The sequence below is a fragment of the Trachypithecus francoisi genome, unplaced genomic scaffold (assembly GCF_009764315.1).
Source record: "Trachypithecus francoisi isolate TF-2019V2 unplaced genomic scaffold, Tfra_2.0 Lachesis_group1, whole genome shotgun sequence".
Classification (NCBI taxonomy): domain Eukaryota; kingdom Metazoa; phylum Chordata; class Mammalia; order Primates; family Cercopithecidae; genus Trachypithecus; species Trachypithecus francoisi.
The window spans coordinates 41885797-41909726 of record NW_022681454.1 but is presented as its reverse complement, the minus strand read 5'-3'; the positions used below and the strand labels follow the sequence as shown (position 1 = coordinate 41909726).

Below are 23930 nucleotides of genomic sequence, written 5' to 3'. Positions count from 1 at the left end.
TACTCAGAATACTTCTACAAAGAGAAAATATCCGTCATTTATTGGTTATTCAGAAAAGTAGTTCATATAGGAAAGTCAGACTAAATACTTCTTTCCCTTTATTTACCAGTTCTCAAAATAATACATTAATTACCCAAGGTCCTGTAATAGTGACACATTTTTAATTTGTGTGTATATCATTAAAACTTCATAAATTTAAACATTACTTGGCATTTTTCAATCTAGTTTAGTCATCATCCTGACTAATGCTCAAACTGTTCTATTTTGGGCCAGTAGAGGTCTCTTAAAATTGATTCACTCCCAAGTGCTTTTGACACTATCCTCATAATCTTTGAAAGTTTTCTTGCTGGCTGTTTTGAAAAGTCCTTAATTTTTAACACCAGTAGAAATTCAGGTATTAGCAACTTTAGAAGTACACATCTGGCATTAATACGAGACAGAAAATGGCACACACATTTACCACCTTTAACACTGTATATTATAACAACTATACTGGAGCACATTTAACTCAATAAAACAAATATAATACCTAACACATAGCAATAGAAACACAACCACTGGTTAAAGAATTACTAAATTCCGCAGGGTGCAGTGGCTCACGCCTGTAATCCCAGCACTTTAGGAGGCCAAGGTGGGTGTATCACAAGGTCAGGAGTTTCAGATCAGCCTGGCCAACATAGTGAAACCCCATCTCTACTAAAAATACAAAAAATAAGCCAGATGTGGTGGTGGGCGCCTATAATCCCAGCTATGCAGAAGGCTGAGGCAGGAGAATTGCTTGAACCCGGGAGGCGGAGGTTGCAGTGAGCCAAGATCATGCCATTCTATTCCAGCCCGGGAGACAGTGTAAGACTCCATCTCAAAACAAAACAAAAAAAGAATTACTGAATTCATTAATTCTAGTAAGCAGAGAGACAGAGTGAAAAACATTACCCACCACTGATACTCTTTTTTCAAGGTAACTTCTAAACAACCTACATATGAAGGTCTTTACCCTGGCACTTACTATTCTACTGGCCTGGACCAGAACTGTGTAAATAAGGGCTATGTCTTCAAGATTGCAGAGCTACTGGTATCCTATCATCAGTCTATTCAGAACAGCCACACTTCTCTGTGTTTATTTTATTCTCATGGCCTTTGTAGCTAATGACCTAACAGCCACTGCCAGTGATCACTACTTGTCCTCTCTATCCAATCTGGTTTGTCACCTACCACTTACTCTGGCTTCCAGAGAAAATCTGATCATCATTTTTAGGCTACGAATAACAACAAAAAGACACTCCTTTTCTCTCACACAAACTGACAACTCAGTCTACTGTATGTGTTGCTTCCGCAACAACAACAAAAATAAACAGAAAGATTTCTTGCAATGTGAGTTTATTTCCGGCTAACTTCAGAGACAAAGTCGAGCTTGCAGCCTGTCTTCCAGATTTCAATCTCCTTACTTAAGAGACTATTTCAGTAATTATTTTCCAAAATTTCTAAGGCAGTGATATATGAAAGCTAAACAGCTGTTAAAGAGGTTACTAAGAGGTTATATAACCTTTTAAAGAAGTTATTAAGTATGAATTTAAAATACATAATATAGAACACAAAAATTGTTTCTCATAGTATTATTCATCGCAGGAAAAAACAGAAACAACTCAAATGTTCCCTAATAGAACAATGATTAAGTTACTGCAGGTCCCTATACTTTTATTATGTATTCATTAAAAACTTTTAATAACAAGGAAAAACACTCATGCTATAATGTTGCATGAAAAAAAGCAGGAGACTTGTACAGTATGATTTCAACTACTAAAAATGTGGTGAAATATCTGGATTATGTATAGTTTTTACTTTATACCTTATACTTTCCTGTATTTAAAAAAATGCCCATAATAATAAAAAAAAAACTAAGAATATATCAATTGCTAAATCATCTGAAACTTCATCAAGGTCTTATTAATATCATCATCACAATTTGTAATATAGTCTACCATTAACAGATTGACTATCTCTGGTTTACTTTAATCCTTTCAGCTAGCCAAAACTAAAGGAAAATCCTTTTTATCCTTAATCACGTAGCAAGCAAAAGTGTGATCTGGATGGAGTAGCTCAGTCTAGAAGATCACTGCTGATGTAACTTTTCTCCAGACCAGAGTAAAAAACAGAGAATCTCTTTTTGAGTTAGGAAACAATAGATGACGACAACTTCCTGGACTGCATCTTGACATACATCTCTACTGCCTTGCTTAATTCTATTTTTTTTTCCATTTTTATTTATTTATTTTTGAGATAGCATCTCACTCCGTCATCCAGGCTGGAGTGTAGTGGCATGATCTCAACTCACTGCAACCTCTACCTCCCGAATTCAAGCGATTCTCCCACCTCAGCCTCCCAAGTAGCTGGGATTACAGGCATGTGCCACCACGCCTGACTAATTTTTGTATTTTTAGCAGAGATGGGGTTTCACCATGTGGGCCAGACTGGTCTTGAACTCCTAACCTCAGGTGATCCACCCTCCTTGGCCTCCCAAAGTGCTGGGATTACAGGTGTGAGCCACCACATCCAGCTGTGTTTTTCTGAGACAGGGTGTCGCTCTGTCACCCAGGCTGGGGCAGTGGTGCAATCATGGTTCACTGCAGCCTCAACCTCCCCGGCCTCAGGTGGTCTTCCCACCTCAGCCTCCTGAGTAGCTGGGACCACAGGTGCATGCCACCCTACCTGGCTAAATTTTTTTTTTTTTTTGTAGAGATGGGATTTTGCCATGTTGCCCCAAACTCCTGAACTCAAGTGATCTACCTACCTTGGCCTCCCAAATTTTGCTGGGATTACAGGCATGAGCCACCATGCCTGGACAAGAGTGATATTTTAAAAACACTCCTCTTTTTCTAAGCCTATGGCTTAAAATACTCAAATTTCCACCAGGTGCAGTGGCTCATGCCTGTAATCCCAGGACTTTGGGAGGCCAAGGCAGACAGATCACCTGAAGTCAGGAGTTCAAGACCAACCTGACCAACATGGTGAAATCCCGTCTCTACTAAAAATACAAAAATCAGCCAGGCATGGTGGCTAACACCTGTAATCCCAGCTACTCGGGAGGCTGAGGCAGGAGAATCGCTTGAACCCAGGAGGCGGAGGTTGCAGTGAGCCGAGATCCGCCACTGCACTCCAGCTTGGGCAACAAGAGCGAAACTCCATCTCAAAAAAAACCAAAAAATGAAAAAACTCAATTTTATTTTCATACCACCCCACCATACCCTAGACACAACAGGTTTCTTTCTGCTCCTTAAAACTATTTGTCTGGGCCAGTCGCAGTGACTCACACCTGTAATCCCAGCACTTTGGGAGGCCGAGATGGGTGGAATGCTTGAGCTCAGGAGTTCGAGACCAGCCTGGGTAACATGGTGAAACCCAGTCTGTAACAAAAATACAAAAATTAGCTGGGCATGGTAGCGTTAGCCTGTGGTCCCAGCTACTCAGAAAGCTGACGTGGGAGGATCACTGGAGCCCGGGCAGTCAAGGCTGCAGTGAGCTGTGATCGTGCCAGTGCACTCTAGCCTGGGTGACAGAGCAAGACCCTTTCTCAAAAATACATACATATATACATACTAGTCTGATCTTTACAGTTCCTCTTTACTCTTCCCAAATTGCTCTTTCTCCCAGACCTTCACATGGCTTGCTCATTTTCATTTTTCATGCCTAGACTCAGTCATCGCCTCAGAAAAGTTGGAGTCCCAGGCCATGTTATCTAATGAACTAGCCTGTCCTGGCTACTTTCTAGCCCATCATCCTGCCTGTCTCTTCTGTGGCACTTTAAATATATTTACTTCTGGTGGAAGAAAGGTGGAAACCAACTACCTTGTTCAGCACTACACTATTAGCAATGATAACGCCTGGCATCCAATGCTGATTCTCATTCACAACAACTCTAGGAGGCACATACTACAGTTAGCTTCATTTTATACTTAAGTACAATAAATTCTATAATGAACTTGATCTGCATAGAATCATTCTGTCGGCCTGCCCAAATGGTCTGTTTGTTTGTTTGCTTTTTTTTTTTTTTTTTTTTTGAGACGGAGTTTTGCTCTTGTTGCCCAGGCTGGAGTGCAACAGCGCGACCTCGGCTTACTGCAGCCTCCGCCTCCTGGGTTCAAGCAATTCTCCTGCCTCAGCCTCCCAAGTAGCTGTCATTACAGGTGCCCACCACCATGCCCAGCTAATTTTTGTATTTTCAGTAGAGATGAGCTTTTACCATGTTGGCCATGCTGGTCTTTTATAACTGTCAATGCTCTCAGTTATCTAAAGAGTTTGAGGAGGAGGAGGGACCTCTGCTGGGGATAAAAGTTAAAGTCTCAGTCTACTTTTCTTATGCACACCAACATGGCACAAGTATACATATGTAACAAACCTGCACATTATGCACATGTACCCTAGAACTTAAAGTATAATAAAAATAAATAAATAAAAATAAATAAATACCAGCAGATTAGAGACAATAATAACAGAGTATGTTTGATTTCTATTTTCTATTTAAAAATTAGACTTTTATTAATTTCAGTGTTCATCTAGTATACTTAAGTGTCTTCCTCTCTCAAATGTTTGCCAAATGAGGCCACCTGTAAATACATGAAAAAAAGAAATATGTGCTCTATCCTAACCCAAAGAACTTTTTACAAAAAAGGATATACTTACTACAGAAACTAAGTAACATTTTTATTCTTTAGAAGTATATGTCTACTGTAGATCATTTGTAAAACACAAATTAAAAAAATTTTAGACATGAAAACTCACTGTTAATATCACAGTATATATTTTTACTGTATTTTTCTACAGTTTTTACCTAATAACACAAGAGTACTTTCCATGTCACTATTATTCTGAATTATAACCTCTTTTTTTATTTTTATTTTTTGAGATGGAGTTTCACTCTTGTCACCCAGGCTGGAGTGCAGTGGCGCAATCTCAGCTCACGGCAACCTCCGCCTCCTGGGTTCAAGTGATTCTCCTGCCTCAGTCTCCCAAGTAGCTGGGATTACAGGTGCCCGCCACCACGCCCAGCTAATTTTTAAATTTTTGGTAGAGATGGGGTTTCACCATGTTGGCCAGGCTGGTCTCGAACTCCTGACCTCAGGTGATCCACCCACCTCGGCCTCCCAAAGTGCTGGGATTACAGGAATGAGCCACCATACCCGGCCCTGAATTATAAGTTTTTAAAAAATGGTTGTAAATATCACCAGCCCATAATAAATGTATCATAATATATTTCAGTTTCCAACTCTCCATAACTATAAACTACCAATTTATTACTATAATAAACTTCTGCAAACATTTTAATATGTATCTGATTATTTCTTTTTTTTTTTTTTTTTTTTGAGACGGAGTCTCGCTCTGCCGCCCAGGCTGGAGTGCAGTGGCCGGATCTCGGCTCACTGCAAGCCCCGCCTCCTGGGTTTACGCCATTCTCCTGCCTCAGCCTCCCAAGTAGCTGGGACTACAGGAGCCCGCCACGTCGCCCGGCTAGTTTTTTGTATTTTTTAGTAGAGACGGGGTTTCACCGTGTTAGCCAGGATGGTCTCGATCTCCTGACCTCGTGATCCGCCCGTCTCGGCCTCCCAAAGTGCTGGGATTACAGGCTTGAGCCACCGCGCCCGGCCTGATTATTTCTTTAAAGTAAATCCTTTTGAGTAAAAACTGTTAGGTCAGAGGGCATAAACCTTTTAAGTTTTCAGTCAGTAGTTAAGAGAGTTCCTGTTTTCCCACACCCTCAACATGGGGTATTATCATTATGAAAAATTCGGCAAAAATGAGATAGGCAGTGAGAAGTAAAACCCTTTAAAGTCTCTGTTTTTTAGTAAGTATGGAACATTTTTGCATTTTTATTGACCACTTGAACAACTTTATGAACTTCGTATTCAATTCCTTTGTCCATTTTCCTACTGGAATGTATACTGGTTTGTAAAAATTCTTTATAACTTAAAGATACTAACTCTACACTATCTAATTGAGTAGTCACTGTTTACTGAGCACTTACAATGTGGTTAGTCTGAACTGTGATGTGCTGTAAGTGTAAAACACTCACTGGGTTTTCAAATGTCCATCAATGACAGACTGGATTAAGAAAATATGGCACATATACACCATGGAATACTATGCAGCCATAAGAAAGGATGAGTTCATATCCTTTGTAGGGACATGGATGAAGCTGGAAACCATCATTCTCAGCAAACTATCACAAGAACAGAAAACCAAACACTGCATGTTCTCACTCATAGGTGGGAATTGAACAATGAGATCACTTGGACACAGGAAGGGGAACATGACACACCGGGGCCTGTCATGGGGTGGGAGGAGAGGGAAGGGATGGCATTGGGGGATATACCTAATGTAAATAACGAGTTGAGGGTGCAGCACAACAACATGGCACATGTATACATATGTAACAAACCTGCACGTTGTGCACATGTACCCTAGAACTTAAAGTATAATTAAAAAAAAAAGCCAAAAAAAAAAGAATTAAAAAAAAAAAAACCTCACTGGGTTTTAAAGACAGTACAAAAAGACGATGTAAAATACTTCAATAATTTTGATATTGATTACATGTTGAAATATTTTGAATATACTTGATAAAATAGTATTAAATTTTAATTTTATTAAATATATTAATTTCATTATTGAAATTAATTCTAGAATATATTAAAATTAATCTTTAATTTTTTTTAATATGGCTATCAGACAACTCAAAATTACAAACAGGGCTCTCATATTTCTTTTAGACAGTTTCTATTTTGCCTTTAAAGGCATTTCTCATTTTTAAGTATTCAAGCAATCCCTCAAGGTTTCCTCCTCTCCTTATGCTTTATAAGTTTTTCCCAGCCACAGGCATTTTAGAAGCATAAACTAAACCTTACTTCTAGACAAATAAAAACATCTGTTTTTAGATTTTCTTTCTCCAAAAGTTCTTCAAATAGTCTTCTCACATGCATCCAATTTAAATAGTACTTTTTCTAAATGATTTTTAAATTTTGCCATAATAATGGTTGCCCTTTTAAGAAATGCTTCACAAAGTTATTTTTAAAAACCTACTAAGCATTTTTAAGTGTGAAAAAACATTTTAATTTTTTGTAGTAATAAACATTCCAAACAACTTTGCAAAGTCATTTTGACCACTAAGATAGGTAATAATTATCTGTGTTTCACAGACAGATGAGACAAATAATACATAATTTTCAACATGATGACGGCTACACAGAAGAGGGATTACAAATGACACTGTTTCTACTCCTTTTTGTCAACACTTAAAGGGCAGTTTAGACTAAATTTAACAGCCACTGTAATTTCAGTGTAAAATGCCAAAATTGCTTGGTCAATAGAAACAACTGTGCTAAAAACTTACTTGGGGATTCTGGAGATTATTCATTTTTATTTTTCTTTCTTTTTTTTTTTTTTTTGAGACAGGGTCTCACTCTGTCACCCAGGCTAGAGTGCACAGGCATGCTTAAGGCTCACTGCAGCCTCAACTTCCTGGGCTCAAGCGATCCTCCCACCTCTGCCTCCTGAGTACAGGCTAGGATTACAGGCACGTGTCACCAAACCAGGCTAATTTTCTGTAGAGAGGCGGTTTTGCCATGTTGCCCGGGCTGGTCTGAACTCCTGGGCTGAAGCGATCCACCCACCTCAGCGTGCTAAGGTTTACAATCCTCCTGAGGATTACAAGCATGAGCCACTGCACCCAGCCGACGATTCATTTTGTCCACAAGAGAACCTGGCAATATATTGCCAATATGGAAAAACTCAACAGTTAAACTTTTCAATCACTACCAAAAAACCCTGGGAATAGTGCTGTTAAAATTTATCCGTTTGAAATTTTAAGAGTCAGCTTTTACATTTATTGCAAATAAAAGATATGAATATATTCTAATTTATATGCACAGCACAGTTATTATAGCTTATATTACATAAAATCTCGAATGACTGCAATTTCCAACTTCTTTCAGGAGGTCACAAACATGCTACGGGTTTTTTCAAACATGATATGTTTTTAGAGACAGGTCTCACTATATTGCCCAGGCTAGCCTAGAATACTGGGCTCAAAAGATCTGCCTGCCTCAGCCTCCCCAGTAGCTGGACTACAGGAGCGCACCACCACGCATGGCTTCAAACATGAATGTTTCGGTAAATACTCTCTGCATCCTAAGAATGGAGGGATTAGATTAAGGGTGGACTTAGTTCTGTCTTGTCCCTCAGAGTTCCTATCAGTTCTCAGTGTCAAGCAATGTGTGTCAAGCTACGGCAAAAACGAAGGTAAGCCTGATTCGAAGTTCAATGTTATTTTGGAAACTCTTAAACCATTTAAATTTGAGTCAGAAAAGAATGTTGAAAGAGATGAAAATTCTCTTCAACCACCTTTTTTTCTGGGTTACAACTGACACCTTTTCACCAAAAAGACTGCTCAGCCAAACTGAAGAGTTCCTTTGTTTTTCGGCCCCAAACTGGGTTCATTCAATGATCGTCGGATACTTTCGTACTTCTTCCGAAAGATCCGTATTGAGTAGCACTGCTCCTTCCTTTTAGAAAATTTAAGAAAATAAGTTGGGAGTATAAGAAAAAGAACAGGCCAAGAAAATCTCAACCTAGGATTAAATAAATGAAGGTGCGCTGGAAAGCTCCCAAGACCCTGGAACTTTGCGGAGTCCGCATATCCAACCGCGGAGGTGAGTCACCGCGGGACACCGCGATGCTCACGTAACATTTTCTTTGGTAAAAAGCAGTAGGCTTCAGAGGTTCAATCCGGCCCGCGAGATGCCCACAAATTCCCGCGGGGGGCATGCTAGGGCTGCAGGAGGCATCAGAGTCAGGGAGACCTGTCAGGACACCCGCGGGCTGCGCAGGGTGAACTGGAAAGGCGGAGGCCGGAAAGGAAGGTTCTGAGGTTGGCGAAAGGCAAGCGGGGGACCTGCCCCAGGCGAGGCGCCGAACCCATCCTGGCCCTCCAATTCGGCTTCTACGGAGCCAGCGGCCAGCGCGGGACACTCACCCTGGCGGTCGCTGGGGCCACGGGCCGCCGCCCTGCATCGCAGACGGAGCCGGCACAAGGAGGACCAGCTACATCTGTGGGCCGCGACGGCGGCGGCCAAGCCCGGTAACATCCTGGCGGGGCAGAGGCCCCTACTCGGACACCGCCTCCTGCCTCTGCGCCGCCACCGACACCGACTGACTCCATAGACCGTACATCAGCGAACACTGATATCTTCGCCGCCACAGGCTGCCTCAGTAACGCGGAAACGGCGGCGTCATTTAGCGACGCCTGCCGTGAAGCAGCGGAAGTGACGTAACGCGTTGAACACCAATAAGGAGGCCTTCCCTCCCAGGGACCCAGACCCCCAAAGAGGGGAGGGCGTGGCCGCAGGGGAAGTTAGGTGTCCGCCGTCTTCTTTTGCACCTGTACTTTTGCGCTTGCTTGGAAATCATCACGTAAACTGTTTACATCTTGGTCAGCCAGGAAAGCTGTCCTTTGGGAGTTCTGTCTACTTATTCCTTTTTTCTGGACTCGAAGCCGGGACCATGGTTTCGGAAATGAGAGGAAAGATGGGAAGGATGGACGCAGGTTTTCTGAGCCTCTCTACCTAGAGCCTGCCAGGATAAACTCAAGTTGGAGCCAACATGTCCAGTAATCTCCGAACCTCTGCTACGTACATCGTTCTCCTTGTTAACACCAGTGTGTATCCAGTATCATAAAGGCAAATACACACTTCGGAATCAGCTACTTGCCCTACTAATCTGTGAACCTCAGATTTTTGCCTGTAACATAATAAGAGGTTTTATATGTTCATGACATGTTAGGGTAAACGGAGGTATGGAGACTTCGAAACAGTCTGGTCCCAGGGAGAAAGAAAGAAAGTATCCACGTTAACTGTTTCTCTCTGCCATGCTCATTCAGCTCTTACCTCAAACTCGAGAGAGGCCTTCCTTGACCACCCTAGCTATGGTAGGCCTGGTCATTCTCTACCCCGCTGTCCTATATAATTTTCTTCAAAATGCTTATCACTATTTGAGATTATGTGTGTTTTTTATTTTTGTTTTTGTTTTTTGTCTATTTTGTGTCCTAGAATAGAAAATAAGCATCATGATGCTGTAATCTTGTCTATTTTGTACATGGCTGTATAAAGAGGCTAAAACAATGCCTGGCAAAAATAAATTGAGTGGAATGTATGGTGGTTTGTTTTAAAGTTAATCTGAGTCGCTTATCTATATTACTGCAAAATAACTATCTCAGGGGGAAATTTAGTATGTCCTTAATTTTAAAAAAACAACAAGTCTTTTATACTAATTAAGTATAACCAAATGAGGAAAGTGAAGAAATTATCATAAAAATGGTAAGCAAATTTAATTTCCTATGACAAACATAACTTAAAATATTCAGTGGACAAACATTATAAAAAGATGTCCCATAAATGTAGGCTCAGTATTACTAAAAAGTCTGAATATTACTGGAAAGTTACTTTCCCTTTCTTGTAATAGATTTTAATAGAAATTCAACATTATGAAGTAAAAATACATAAAAGCTTACCTCTTATTTTATGGTAACTGTATGCAGACATCTATTAACTTTTATGGATAATTATTTTTGAACAAAACTAATCTCATATTTTGGATTCTTAAAATGGCTCTGGTTTCAACTGTCATTTTAGGCAAGCCTGATCAGAACTTCTCAGGTTTTATTTTTAATTTGTATGATAGGATTATTTTTGTTTACCTGTATGTTCTAATCATTTTTTGGAAGAAAATGTTTCTTTTGTGATACAAAACTTTTTTTAAAAAATACATTTTGTGCAGAGTTCTTAATTTCCATAACGGCCCACCTGATGTGTAAAATATAATGTTGGTGCACAGTAAAATTTCACCATGTGTTAATTTTTTTCCTGTCCTTCTTTTTCCTGGTATAGTTGAGGTGTAACTTGACTTAGACACTACTATTTGTTATAAACCACCAGTACCCTTGATTTGCCAAATAAGTTTGAAGAACAAAGTGTATCATTCTGTGTTACCTTGTTTAACCTTCACATTGCTGTGTCACATAATAAAGCCTTAACAGACTTGGATTAAAATAACTCTGCAGTTGTCTTGGTATTTATACCTACATATCATGATAAACTTATCCTTTTGGAAAGTCTTTGAAACTTCCCCAAGTGCTAAAACTTAAGATAATGTCAGTTTTAGAGTTCCTCAGGGGAATTTCCTTTGACCCTAAATCCCATCCTTACCAAGAGACTTTGCTTTTATGCTCCATTTGAGACACATTCAGCGTTGCCTATACAAAACAGGTAAGATTCTAGTATCATAGGGCTTATTTTCTGTTGGAAGAGGCAGCAAATTTATAAACGAACATATTGATAATTTAAAACAGTAATAGCAACGGTAGTAATATTAATCATTTACTAATTGCCAGGCCCTCTATGTACACTGTCTGATTCATAATACCTTAAATAAGTTATAGATAGATGGAGAAACCAAGGCACAAAGATCTTGCTCTTAAACACCACTCTTTCTAAGTCAGTGGGTACTTGCCTTTGGAAGAAAATGTGAGGTCTTCTCAAAAGACTGGAATGAAAATGTGGTGTTTCTATTTTTTTTTTTTTTTTCTGGGATGTACGTTAAAAGAGAATTTCCCCAGATATTTTTTACATCATTTTATGTGATCAACGTGGTGTAAAATTGTCTGAGTTTCATGAGGATTCATGATATAAATAGATGCCTAAATATAGGGAACTTTATTAAGTCAGATAGAAATAGAAGTAGGAAAGGAGTGAAGTGTCATTTGATTATTACCATATACCATGATTCCTGCAAGGTTTTCCATTAACTCTGAAGAAGTTCTAGCATCTTTCAGAAATTTGCTTGTGCAATTGAGCTGACTACTATTCCTTGGTTTCATCCTGTCTATAGCTTTGAGAAAATAATTCTGATCTTGAGATAAACTTGGCTGGTTATCTGGAAAACTGACTTAGATAATCCATTACAAAATAAAGTAAGTGGCTCTATCATGAGGCTTACCAAGAACACAAGTTTAATTTTGAACACACACATATTTGTTGTCATCATGTTTTGGGGATTTTTTTCTTTGCCTCTAGGAGTGGGGAAGGAGGGAGCTTGCCCACCTGAACACTTCAATAAGAAAATGGCCCAGTCTGGCCAACATGGCAAAACTTTTTCTCTACTAAAAATACAAAAATCAACTGAGCGTAGCGGCGCACACCTGTAATCCCAGCTACTCAGGAGGCTGAGGCACAAGAATCACTTGAACCCAGCACACGGGGGTTGCAGTGAGCTGAGATTATACCACTGCACTCCAAGGTGGGCGACAAAGTGAGACTCTGTTTCGGGGAAAAAAAAAAAAAAAAAAAAACAAGAAAGAAAATGGCTTATAGCCAGGTGTTGGTGGCTCATGCCTGTAAATGCCAGCACTTTGGGAGGCTAAGGCAAGAGGCCAGAAGTTTAAGACCAGCCTGGGCAACACGATGAGATCCCATCTGTACCAAACAAAAAAAACAAAACAGAAGACAAAACAAAAGTGGCTTATACATGGGTAAAAAGAATTATCTGGTCAAACCCTCTCTCTCCTATACAACAATGGTCAGAAGCAATAAGGGTCTGCACAGACACATTTGGCCTGTAAACGCAAAAATGCAAAAGAAATGAAACATGCAGTTGATATGGTTTCTGACCAGGTTGCTAATCCTCATCTCCATTTTTCAGAGAGGTGAAAGGTTTTTCCACAGTTCACTTAGCAAAAATGTCATAGAAGATGGAATCAGACTCAGGTCCTCTAACTCCAAATCAATTTACATGGCTGAGTGAGCACTGTAGAGAAGGAAGGAGTGGCTTGTTCTTACAGGTGTTCCCTCTGACATTATCCTATGAAATTACTTGTGGGATTTTTTTTATCACAATTATCTTGTCAAACAGCCATTTAGTATTCCACTACCATTAAACTTAGGTTCACTCTTTGCCACTTTCATCCAAGAAAAGGAGAATGATTTCTCCAATGATAACTGTATTCCTGGATCGTAGCTCTCATTCAACACTTCTTAGCTTCTCCAGTAAAAGCTCCTGCAATTTACCTGGTGTGGTGAAGAAAAAATTACATATACACACATGCACACACACCTTTTCCTCAGAGGGTAGTGAACAAGATTCAGATTACAGCTGGAATAATTGAGTTATTAAATACTCCTGGAAACAAGAGACTGACTGTTTGGTAACCTTTATCCTTGAGGAATTAAGCTGAGACAGAGCATGGAGATGTAATACTTTAAGAGAGGGTAACATTTGTGAAGAGTCAATTATTTCCCCAAAGCCACAGGTGGAGGCAGCAAGAGAAAGTCTTACTAGGTTTTTTAAAATTTAACTTTTTATTGAAGTCTAATACACAGAAGAAAACACATAAAGGCACAGCTGTAAGAATTATCACTAGTGAACAAAAACTGTGTAGCCACTACCCCACTATACAGCAGATGCACCTGACAGCAGTAACAACCATACTCTGAGAATGACCCTGTGATCTAAAATGAGTGTGTGCTCAGAATCACAAATTAACGAATCAGGAGTGACTAACCCTGAGTTTCACCCCTTATCTATGCAGGACATCTGAACCCCCAGCGCATCCCTTACAATACAGGCAATACAGGGGATCAAGGTCCTTTGCTTTGGGTTAAATGGAGGTTGCTAGGTGGAGTGTGCTAAACGAAAATGCTATATAAACTGCATGCTTTTTACAAACAGTAGTGGTTCTTCCGTTCAGCCTACCACCACTGGACCATCCCTATATATAAGTTCCCCCAATAAACCCAAGTCTTGTTCACTGTCTATACGTCTTCTTTGGCCTCTCCGACACAGTGCCATTCCTACTGGAGTCACCAGGGGTCTGGCATGACATCAGCATTGCTAGCTTCCTAGAATCCTCTTCTGGTCACTATTCTTCTACCCTGCAAGTATACCATTAATCCTGCTTCTAAGAACATAGATTAATTTTGTCTGTTTAGGGACTTTATGTGCATTAATTGTACAATATGTGCTCTTTTGTGTTTGGCATCTTTATTTCAACATTACGTTTGTGGGATTTGTCCATACTGCTATGTTCATTCTTACTGCAAAAAGGATTCCATTGTGTTAATATCCCACTATTTATCCATTCTACTATAAATGAACATTTGGGTAGTTTCCAGTTGGGGCTATTAACAAATTATGGTGGACACAGGTATGCATTTCTGATGAATATATTCCTAGGACTGAAATTACTGGGTCATAGAGTATGCAAACTCCTAGCTTTAGCAACTACTAACTTTTCCAAGTGCTTGTACCAGTATACACTCTCAATAGTATATGAAAGTTCTATTTGCTCACAACTGCACCAACATTTGCTTCTCTTTTTTTAACTCCCAATGTCACTCCACCTGATCTATTTTATTTTAACCATTATAGTGAAAGTGGTGTGGCACTGTCATTTTAATTTGCATTTCCTTGACAATAAATGAAGCTGGATGCCTTTTCAAATGTATATTAGCCATTTGGATCTCCTCTTTTTCTCCTATTCAAGACTACTGCCTACCTTTCTTTTAGGTATCTGTGCTTTTTGTACTGATTTCTTTCTTTTATTTTTCTGCATTTGTTTTCTTTGCAAATGAGGAAAAACAGTTTATCAAGTTATGTAGTCATTTTTTGTCAATTGCCAAAGAAATGACATATCACTATCAGACATATGTATGTGTGTGTATATATATATACCTGCAGCTAGTTCTTACTGAATAATTACAATGTCTTTTTTTCATTGTTTAATTTTTTTGTTTTATTTTGAATGCTTACAATGTAAAAGGGACAACGTATATATCCTTTAACCCTGTATCTACTTTATCATTTAGTTTTATTGTCTAAGACATTTTACACTGAAGAAACAACAAGAAGTAAAGCTTACACAATTTCTCATGTCACATATCAAGTTAGTATCAAAAACTGACTGAAAGGATTCCAAAAATCTGTGCCTAACCACACTCCCCATATCTTCTGTATTGATCTACTCATCTTCTATCAATATGTAATTACATTATTAACCTCATCTAGGTCATATAAAGCACATCTATCCCATCTACTTTAATTCTATGTATTGAAGTCACCAAATTTGTAATACCAGCCGTGACATGACCACAGATCTACAGAATACTTTGTATCTCCAATTGGAGGTTTAGTAGATGTCTAAAACTCAGCATCATTCCCTTCACCTAAAGTTTTTTTCTCCTCATCCTCCCTAGGTTAGTAAATAACATCATCATCTACCAGTTCTAAAGTTAACAAAAAAACCTGCCATCCTCAGAGCTTGCAGTGAGCCGAGATCGCACCACTGCACTCCAGCCTGGGCGACAGAGCGAGACTCCGTCTCCAAAAAAACAAAAAAACAAAAAAAATTGCTGCCATCCTTTATTCTTTCACTTTCTAGTTTACTCTCATCAGCAAGTCTTACCAATAATACTACCTTCGAATGATCTTCCAATACAATCACTTCTGATCATTTCTACTTCTCACATGCAGGTCCAAGGGATCACTGTCCCTTGCCTGACTAACTACAATAGTGTCCTAATTGCTTTCTTATTTTTATTTTTTGAAGAATAACATATATACAGTAAACTATAAAAATGTGAAGCATATAGCTATATGAATTATGTATTTATCAAGTGTCAAGATAAAGAAAACTCAGCATTCCTAAAGCTTCCCCATGTCACTTCTCAAGCATCCTAAAAAGAAAAAAAAATCCTTTCTTTCTACAGAGGTACCTATTATTCTACCGTTAATCACCATAGACAAGTTTTTACTGCTTTTGTACTTTAGAATTGAACCATACAGTTTGTACTCATTGCTACCTAATTTCAATCACCATGTTGAGATTGGTCCATACTGTTTCACATGGCAAGTGTGCCTTATTTTCTATTATTATGCAGTATCCAATTGTATGATTATAGCACGAATTTTAGCATTTTGGAAATTCAGATCATTTCCAGGCTTTGGCTATTAAGAAGTAGCAGCTAACATTATTACATGTTTTTTTCTTCCTTCCTTGGTAGAAAAACAGGCTCTTTAACATTTTTAATAAACCTCTCACAAACTGCTGCTCCTAGATTACAAAAAGTCAAAGCCAATTCCTTGAATCTGAACTTCAAGTCACCATAATAGAAACCGGAGCTGCTGCACCTTACATTCTGAAAGGTACCTCAACAAAAGCACAGTAAGGACTCTTTAAAACTTCCCGTATTTAAGAAGATCCCTCTTTCCTTCCAATGCCTATGGACAATAATAAAAGGAGAATCTTAAGGGATCTCCTATTGAGTTTGAGAAATTTAATGATTCCAAACTGCAGCCTTAAATATTTCTGTAGAGACTCCAAGAAATTACCTCTCCCTTGTCTCCACTCCCACTGGCTTCCTCAAGCACAGATGCCTGGGACCCTGTATGACTAGTCAGTCTTACCAGTACCATCATTATGCTTCTCTAAAGGGCTACTAGTGAAAGAAGCTGCTTTAATTTATTTTAGTTTTTGCCAATCTTCAGTCCTTAGAAAAGTCTTATTTAAAAAAAAAAGGGTGGGGGAGGTGGTTAACTGTTCTAAGGCATTCAACAAGAGAAAATAGGTATCTTTTATGAAAAGGACTTTCAAGTTAAGTCCACAGTTTAACTGAAATAACTTTACAGAAAAGTCTCCACATAAAACTCTTAACACCTTACCCCTGGCAGCCGGATGGATGGGATCTATATATATCACGTCTCTTAAAATGCTCTCACAGAAACGGTAATAACATACTCTTAACTTCCTTAAGTCAAATCCACATTCGGCCGCGCTGCAACCTGCAGATTTAGCTGAAGGGGAAACAATAAAGGTCCTGCCGGACAGCCATAAGCAGCCCTGGTGCTGCTCCCCGGTTGCCCCCGAGCCGAGAAGCGAAGGCCACGCTGGGAATGTCGTCCTCGGAGGCAGAGTACGGGGAAGGGATGGTTCTGAGCAGGTGGGCATCATGGAGGCTCCAGATTCTCGTGTAGCAGTCCTGGCCCACTGCCACCACGATTCCCTCTTCCTCGTGCACATGCAGGGGCAGATAGGCGGACTCATTCACGTGACCTTCGTACTGCCTTATACATTTAGTGGCCCTCAGATCCCACAGCTTGATCTTTCCAGTCATGTCTGACGCCATCAGGCATTGCTCTTCTTGGAGGATTTGCACAGAAGTCACTGCAGAGTCATGGAACAGGCGAGTGGCCCTGCACCCCCTGCCTCGATTTCTACAACGCAGATCAATGGCAAAGATCTCCCCGGAGCGACAGCCATTAAACAGCAAAGGAGCCGTACTAGCAAACTGCTGGGCCAAGACATCACTGCTGGCACTAAATGACTGCTGGTGTCCCGTCGCCACGTTGGTCAACAGGACCTGCTGAGACAAGCCTGCACTAAAGCAGTGATATGCCCGGGTGTTGAGGGACCAGGCACAGGACCAGGCCTCAGGGATCTGGAAACTGCAGAGCATGCCAGGCTGGTTTACTCTTGTGTGAACACTTAAGAATCGCGACGCTGGGAGCAGCACCGCACAGCTTGGAGCATCTGTAATTCCCTCGAAGCACAGCAGAATGTGAGAGTCCAACTGGTTCAGCGAGGCCCAGCACAGGGACTTCACCTTCCGGTTGGGGACGTAGAGGTTTCTGAGCACGTACACATGGAATGAAGGGATCTTCAGAGTTCGCAGGCTGATAATGCCGTACTTGGAGCCTTCGACTTCAACCTGGTTCACTACGAAGAGCTGGTCGCTGTTGGTACTCGCCAGAATGAAGTTAAATCGGTCGGTCGCCAAAGAGGAGGGATCCAAGCTCCGAATCTCGATATTTTTCCTCTCCATGCAGCTCACACGCAGCTCGTTGGCTAAACGGGAGTAACTGGTGACGTTGAGGAAACCTAGCTGGCTTTTTCGGAGCATGGAAGATGCATTAAATCCCATTCTGGCTACCTTTTTCTGCTTGGCCTCTTCCTCGAGGAGTCGCAGCCTTTCAGCCTCCATTTCTTCCTGCGGGCTGTTGCTCGTGACAGGAAATTCTGCAGGATGTTCTTCTCCGTGACAGGAAGTTCCGTCCAGGCGTGAACGGAAGTGTTGCTAATTTTTATCCTCCGTATTCTGGGAGCAAGTCCTTTGTTGCAGATGTGTATTGCAAATCTCTTTTCCTACTCTGTGGGTTATCGTATTCTCTCAGTGGCGTCTTGATGAAAGTTCTTGATGTTAAATTTTTTCCTTTCTCTTTTTGAGACAGGGTCTTGCTCTTTCACCCAGGCTGGAGTCCAGTGGCCCGACCACGACTCACTGCAGCCTGGAACTCCTGGGATCAAGTGATTCTCCTACTTCTGCCCTACGTAGCTGGGACTATGGGTTCAAGACACCACGCCTGGCTAATTTTTTTGTAAAGATGAGGTCTCCTTGCGTTGCCGATGCTGGTCTGGAACTTGAGCTCGAGCAGCCTGTCCGCCTCAGCCTCCCAAAGTGCTGGGATTATAAGCATGAGCCCACCGCACCCTGCCTGTATTTCTTAATTTTTTATTTTTTATTTTAAGATGGAGTCTCGCTGTGTCACCCAGGCTGGAGTACAGTGGCACGATCTCGGCTCACTGCAAGTTCCGCCTTCCGCATTCACGCCATTCTCCTGCCTCAGCCTCCCGAGTGGCTGGGACTACAGGTGCCCGCCACCATGCCTGGTTAATGTGTTTATATTTTTAGTAGAGACGGGGTTTCACCATATTAGGTAGGATGGTCTCAATCTCCTGACCTCGTGATCCGCTCGCCTCAGCCTCCTAAAGTGCTGGGATTACAGGCTGAGCCACCGCGCCCGGCCGCCTGTATTTTTAAAATACAGTTAGAGACCAGACTGGGCGGCGTGGTGAAATTTTGTCTCTGAAAAAGTACAAAAATTAGGACGGGCGCAGTGGCTCACGCCTATAATCCCAGCACTTTGGGAGGCCGAGGCAGGTGGATCACGAGGTCAGGAGATCAAGACCATCCTGGCTAACACGGTGAAATCCCGTCTCCACTAAAAATACAAAAAATTAGGGGGGACTGGTGGCGGGCGCCTGTAGTCCCAACTAGTCGGGAGGCTGAGGCAGGAGAATGGCGTGAACCAGGGAGGCGGAGCTTGCAGTGAGCCGAGATTGCGCCACTGCATTCCAGCTCTGTCTCAATAAATAAATAAATAAATATACAAAAATTAGCAGGGCATGGTGCACACCTGTAGACCCAGCTACTCAGGAGATGGGAAGGAAAATCACTTGAGCCTAGGAGGCTGGGAGGGAAAATCACCTGAGCCCAGAAGGTTGAGGCTGCAGTGATCACCCCACTGCACTCCAGCGAAGCCAGGAGACAGAATAAGACCTTGTCTCAAAAAGAAAGAAAAATAAGTAAATAAATTATGAATTTGTCCAAACTGTCAATTTGTTTCATTAATGGTATCTTTCGTGTTCTGTTCAGGACATTTGTACCTATTACACGATACTAGTAAAGTTTTGGAGTGTCTTCCAAGAGGAGACTGATGGCTCCAGTCCCCATCTGGATGTTTCCTCTGCCACAAAGCTTGCTGACTGCCCCTACGCTGTGAATTTCCAGGAATTTTGGAGGATTGGGGAGAGTTGGTTGGAACTACAGAGAAATCCGGTGATATCTGGACTATGGATCCTGTCGGAATCTACAGGCCCCAGAGCTGGGATCTCAGAGAGCACATGAGATTGAGGCCAACACACTTGCCATGGAATAACATGGGACAAGGCATTTCTATGTATCAGAAGAATGCGTTTCACCACTGCCAAATGGGAATCAGCTGACAGATGCCAGAAGTCTTGCAAAGGGCTATCAAAGCATAGAGGACTGCTTGATATTGAGTTATCAGTGGGGCTGTTAGGAACCCCATGCATTCTCACTAACAATGATCTACAGAAAGCACATAGCAACATGGCGGCAGTCAGACATTTAAGGCATTGCCTGTTTTCCTTCTTAAGCCTCCTGATCCCACCATTGGAAGAGCAGACACATGGAAAAGAGGGTTGCATGTAAAGAGAATTGGAACTACAGGTCTAGTCTGCTCTAGAAGGCACGGAAGAAGTTTTTGAAATAAATATGAAACTAATATTTTAAATGAATAGGACCTAATCTCAATACCTGGAATGAAAGTTTTAATAACTAAGGAGGCTGATACTTAGAAGCAATGAAATCTGACAAAATACCAAGTGTAGAAATGATGAGACTTTCATGCTTATGCCTCTTGAGGTGAGATTCTCAATCATATTGATTACACGTCTTTGTCTATGCTAGTATACTATGGACATTTTTAGACAAGGATTGTTTCTTATCCATCTTTCTATCCTTACTGTCTAGTGTATAATATAGTACATGGGACTTAGGATATAGGTAAGTGAATGAAGGAGTGAAAATTATAAGAACTACATAATGTTTAATTCTCCTTTATTTCATAGGCCTCTTCACTGAGAGGAATAAGGAGTTAAGGTTATTTCTGCAAAATCTATCCAACTTCTGCTCTACAAAGAGGGCTTTCAATCTATTTCCACTTCTTTTTTTCAATTTTTAATGTATGTCGATACATAGTAGGAGTATATATTTATGGGGTACATGAGATGTTTTGATACAGGCATGTAATGTGAAATAAGCACATCAGGGTAAATGGGGTATCCATCCCCTTAACCATTTATCCTTTGAGTTACAAACAGTCCAATTGCACTCTTTATTTTAAAATATACAATTAAGTTACTATTGACCATAATCACCCCGTCGTGCTATCAAATAGTAGGTCCTATTCGTCTTTTTTGTTTTGTTTTGTTTGAGTCTTGCTCTGTTGCTCAGGCTGGAGTGCAGTGGCGTGATCTCGGCTCACTGCAACCTCTGCTTCCTGGGTTCAAGCGATTCTCCTGCCTCAGCCTCCCGAATAGCTAGGACTACAGGCTCCCACTACCATGCCCGGCTAATTTTTGTATTTTTAATAGACACAGGGTTTCACCATATTGGCCAAACTGGTCTTAAACTTCTGACCTTGTGATCCGCCTGCCTCGGTCTCCCAAAGTGCTGGGATTATAGGGGTAAGCCACCATGCCTGGCCAGTCCTATTCATTATTTAACTATATATATATATGTTTTACTCATTTACATCCCCACCTTCCCCTTCTTTTTCTGATCAACTAACTTTCCTTCCCTCTCAATAAACATATAAATCAACCTTCTAGAAAAAATAAGTCTTTCTCCTTAAATGTTACATGACTTTTTATCTACTGTCTTAAAAAATTATTTCAGCCTTTAGGATTCTTTCCTTCTCTTTAAGGAATTTACATACTCTATTCCCACTATGCCACTCCATTTCCTTCATCCACCATTTCTTCCCATTTCTCCATAGGAGAAATTGGAAACGTTCCCCACAACTCTCACAACTCTGCCCCCCAGGTCCCATACTCATCCTGCCCAACCACATCATGTGACCTTTGCAGCAGTGGTTCTCATTCCTGGGACAACTGTTGGCAATATCTTGAGACATTTTTAGCTGTGACAACTGGATACTACTGACATCGAGTGGGTTGAGGCTGGAGATGCTGCTAAACATCCTACAACACACAGGGCGGCCTCTCACGACAAAGAATTATTCCCCAAAAAACATCAATAGTGCCACTACTGAGAAACCTTGCTTCTCTCAGAGTTAAAATTCAGAACTGTATATAAAAGGCAAGGCTTACCAGCTTCCACCATGTGTGTGTGTACGTTTTAATTTCCTAATCTTCACGCATGCCACATGCCTCTTAATAATGATCATTTTTCCCATCCCCCACCTCTGTTCATGTCTGAAGCCACTTCCTCACTTTAGCATCACTGTTGTGAGTCACAGAGAGAAGAACAAGGGGCAACATTCCTCATCTTTTTACTCCAATATCTATACAAGAGGGATAGGGAGGTAAAAAGATAAACAAAACAGAGATAGATTCTTTCTCTATTCTATTCTGAGCCTCTTGTAAAGTCTTCTTCCAAATGCTTCAGATAGGCTTCACTGCAGCTTATTTGTTCTTACCAATTTCACTATAATTTTTCCCAATATCGCCAACATTCCTTTTCTTATCTTTGAGAAGCTTGCTGGAAATAACTTTTGCCTGACATTAATCTAAACGTATTATATTTCTGTGACATTTTACACTAATTATTGCTCTTTCTAAAAATACCCAGGCCTTTACTTTTTAGCCAATTTTTTTGTTTGTTTGTTTCCAAAACAGAAGGTGAACTGGGTCAATTCAGGTATTAATTTTAGCTATGCCATATCAACTTCTGGACACAAGCAGCTAAAGGGAAACTGGAATGGGAAGAAAATTCCATTCCTGCCCTGTTTCCTGGTTAGGAAGGAGCAGACTTTAGAGAAAGAAGACCAAGCATGGTTTGTAACAGGCTGAAAACATGCCCTTGAAAGCTGAGGCCTCAAGTGTGCCTGTGAAATAGTAAACAAACCTGGTAATGGTAAACAAGCCATGGCTTTGGCTTATTTGCAATAAGGAACAAATCAATTGAAGTATTTCATATTCCTCTTCAGAAGCGAACCATAAAGAGCCATGAGACTTCCCAAACAATTGGGATAAATGGGAGAATTTAATAAATAGAATGAAACAAACAGAAGGAAATAAAAAATAAGGAGCAAAATGCTTTTTAAAAAGCTAAAAACATTTTACAAAGTGTGAGAATAATTACTAAACCCACATGTCTGTAACAAATGAATTGCAATGAAAGGCCAGAGTACAAATAAGAATTATTCATTAACTTGCACTATAGCATCTGCTACTTGTTATTTCAGCAAATGAATTGTGCAGTAATGACAGTGAATTCTAAACTTGAATATCTAATAATTGAATGGTCATTCCTGCTTTCTACTTGCAAGAAAAAAAAAGGAACTAAGAGAAAGGAAGAAAAAATAGAAGTTATTTTTAAAAAATGGTAAACTGATGCCAAGACTGGTCATATAATTCAATATACCATTCGAACTAGGCAGCAGGCTTCCCACTGACCCAGCTGCTGAGTACAGGGATTTTTATGGTAACAGGTGAGCTCTAACATGGCAGCCCAATATTTTATACCCTTGCTGCGTTTTCTGATAATGGACTCATACTCTTATTCCTTTTCCATAAATAAAGCATTCTGTTGTCTGTTCATCCCACTCTCCAGCCAAGGAGTACCACTTCATAATGGAAACCATTCTCCAGGCAGTGGGTTTCAGCTATTAATTACTGGAATGTCAAATGAGAAAATATGTGATTGGTTAAGCTTAGAAACAAGGTCAGGAATGAAGAATAATACATTTGAAAGCAGACATATTTAACAATTGCTATGAGAAACGGATTCTGGATTACACATAAAGTTTTAAAATAACTTCAGGTCTCCTGAGCTAGATTTATTTTTATTTTTATTTTTTTTAATTATAGCACTCAGTGCCAGTGAAGAACATTTATATTTTGTGACTGCACAGCATATTTTGAACATAATTCCAATATCTGGGGAATGTCCTACCTTGTGAGCCTACCTCCCCAAAGTAGAAGGCTTGCTCTCCTGAGCTCCTTTGGAGCAAGGGCCCACACATGCGACAAACCACCAACCAACCATTAGAACATCTATGAGAGGCTACAATTTGAAATAAAATAATGGGAAAAGTAAGGCATCTCATGAGACACATTTTCTGCAAGGGAAGAGGCATAAGGCAAAATACAACCAGTGGAGGTGGTAAGGACACAAGTCCAGGGGAGTGTCCCAGTAATAGTGGTGACTGTTCCCAATGGAAACTGCATTATTCCTGGTTAGATAGCTTCCAAGCTTGATTCTCTATTCCCTCCAGACTTTTAAATAGCTAAT

At 40.5% G+C, this 23930-nt stretch overlaps 2 protein-coding genes across 3 annotated transcripts in view; both read right to left on the bottom strand.

The window, feature by feature from the left end:
• The window catches only part of SLC30A9 (solute carrier family 30 member 9), a 106871-nt gene extending 97566 nt beyond the window's left edge, over positions 1 to 9305 (bottom strand). For both annotated transcript variants that reach the window (XM_033214100.1, XM_033214102.1), the window contains exon 1: positions 9020 to 9305. In XM_033214100.1, the coding sequence (XP_033069991.1) occupies positions 9020 to 9131 (112 nt within the window). In that variant the 5' untranslated portion in view covers positions 9132 to 9305. The remainder of the gene's footprint in view (positions 1 to 9019) is intronic.
• A 4068-nt stretch (positions 9306 to 13373) lies between these two features.
• Positions 13374 to 18398, bottom strand: DCAF4L1 (DDB1 and CUL4 associated factor 4 like 1). Its single transcript, XM_033214103.1, has one exon. The coding sequence runs from the start codon at positions 18069 to 18071 to the stop codon at positions 16881 to 16883; it is 1191 nt and encodes a 396-aa protein (XP_033069994.1). The 5' UTR covers positions 18072 to 18398; the 3' UTR covers positions 13374 to 16880.
• Positions 18399 to 23930: the final 5532 nt, after the last annotated feature.

Coding starts and splice junctions, on each gene's coding strand:
- DCAF4L1 (XM_033214103.1), bottom strand. CDS start 18,071: ATGGAGGCTGAAAGGCTGCGACTCCTCGAGGAAGAGGCCAAGCAGAAA.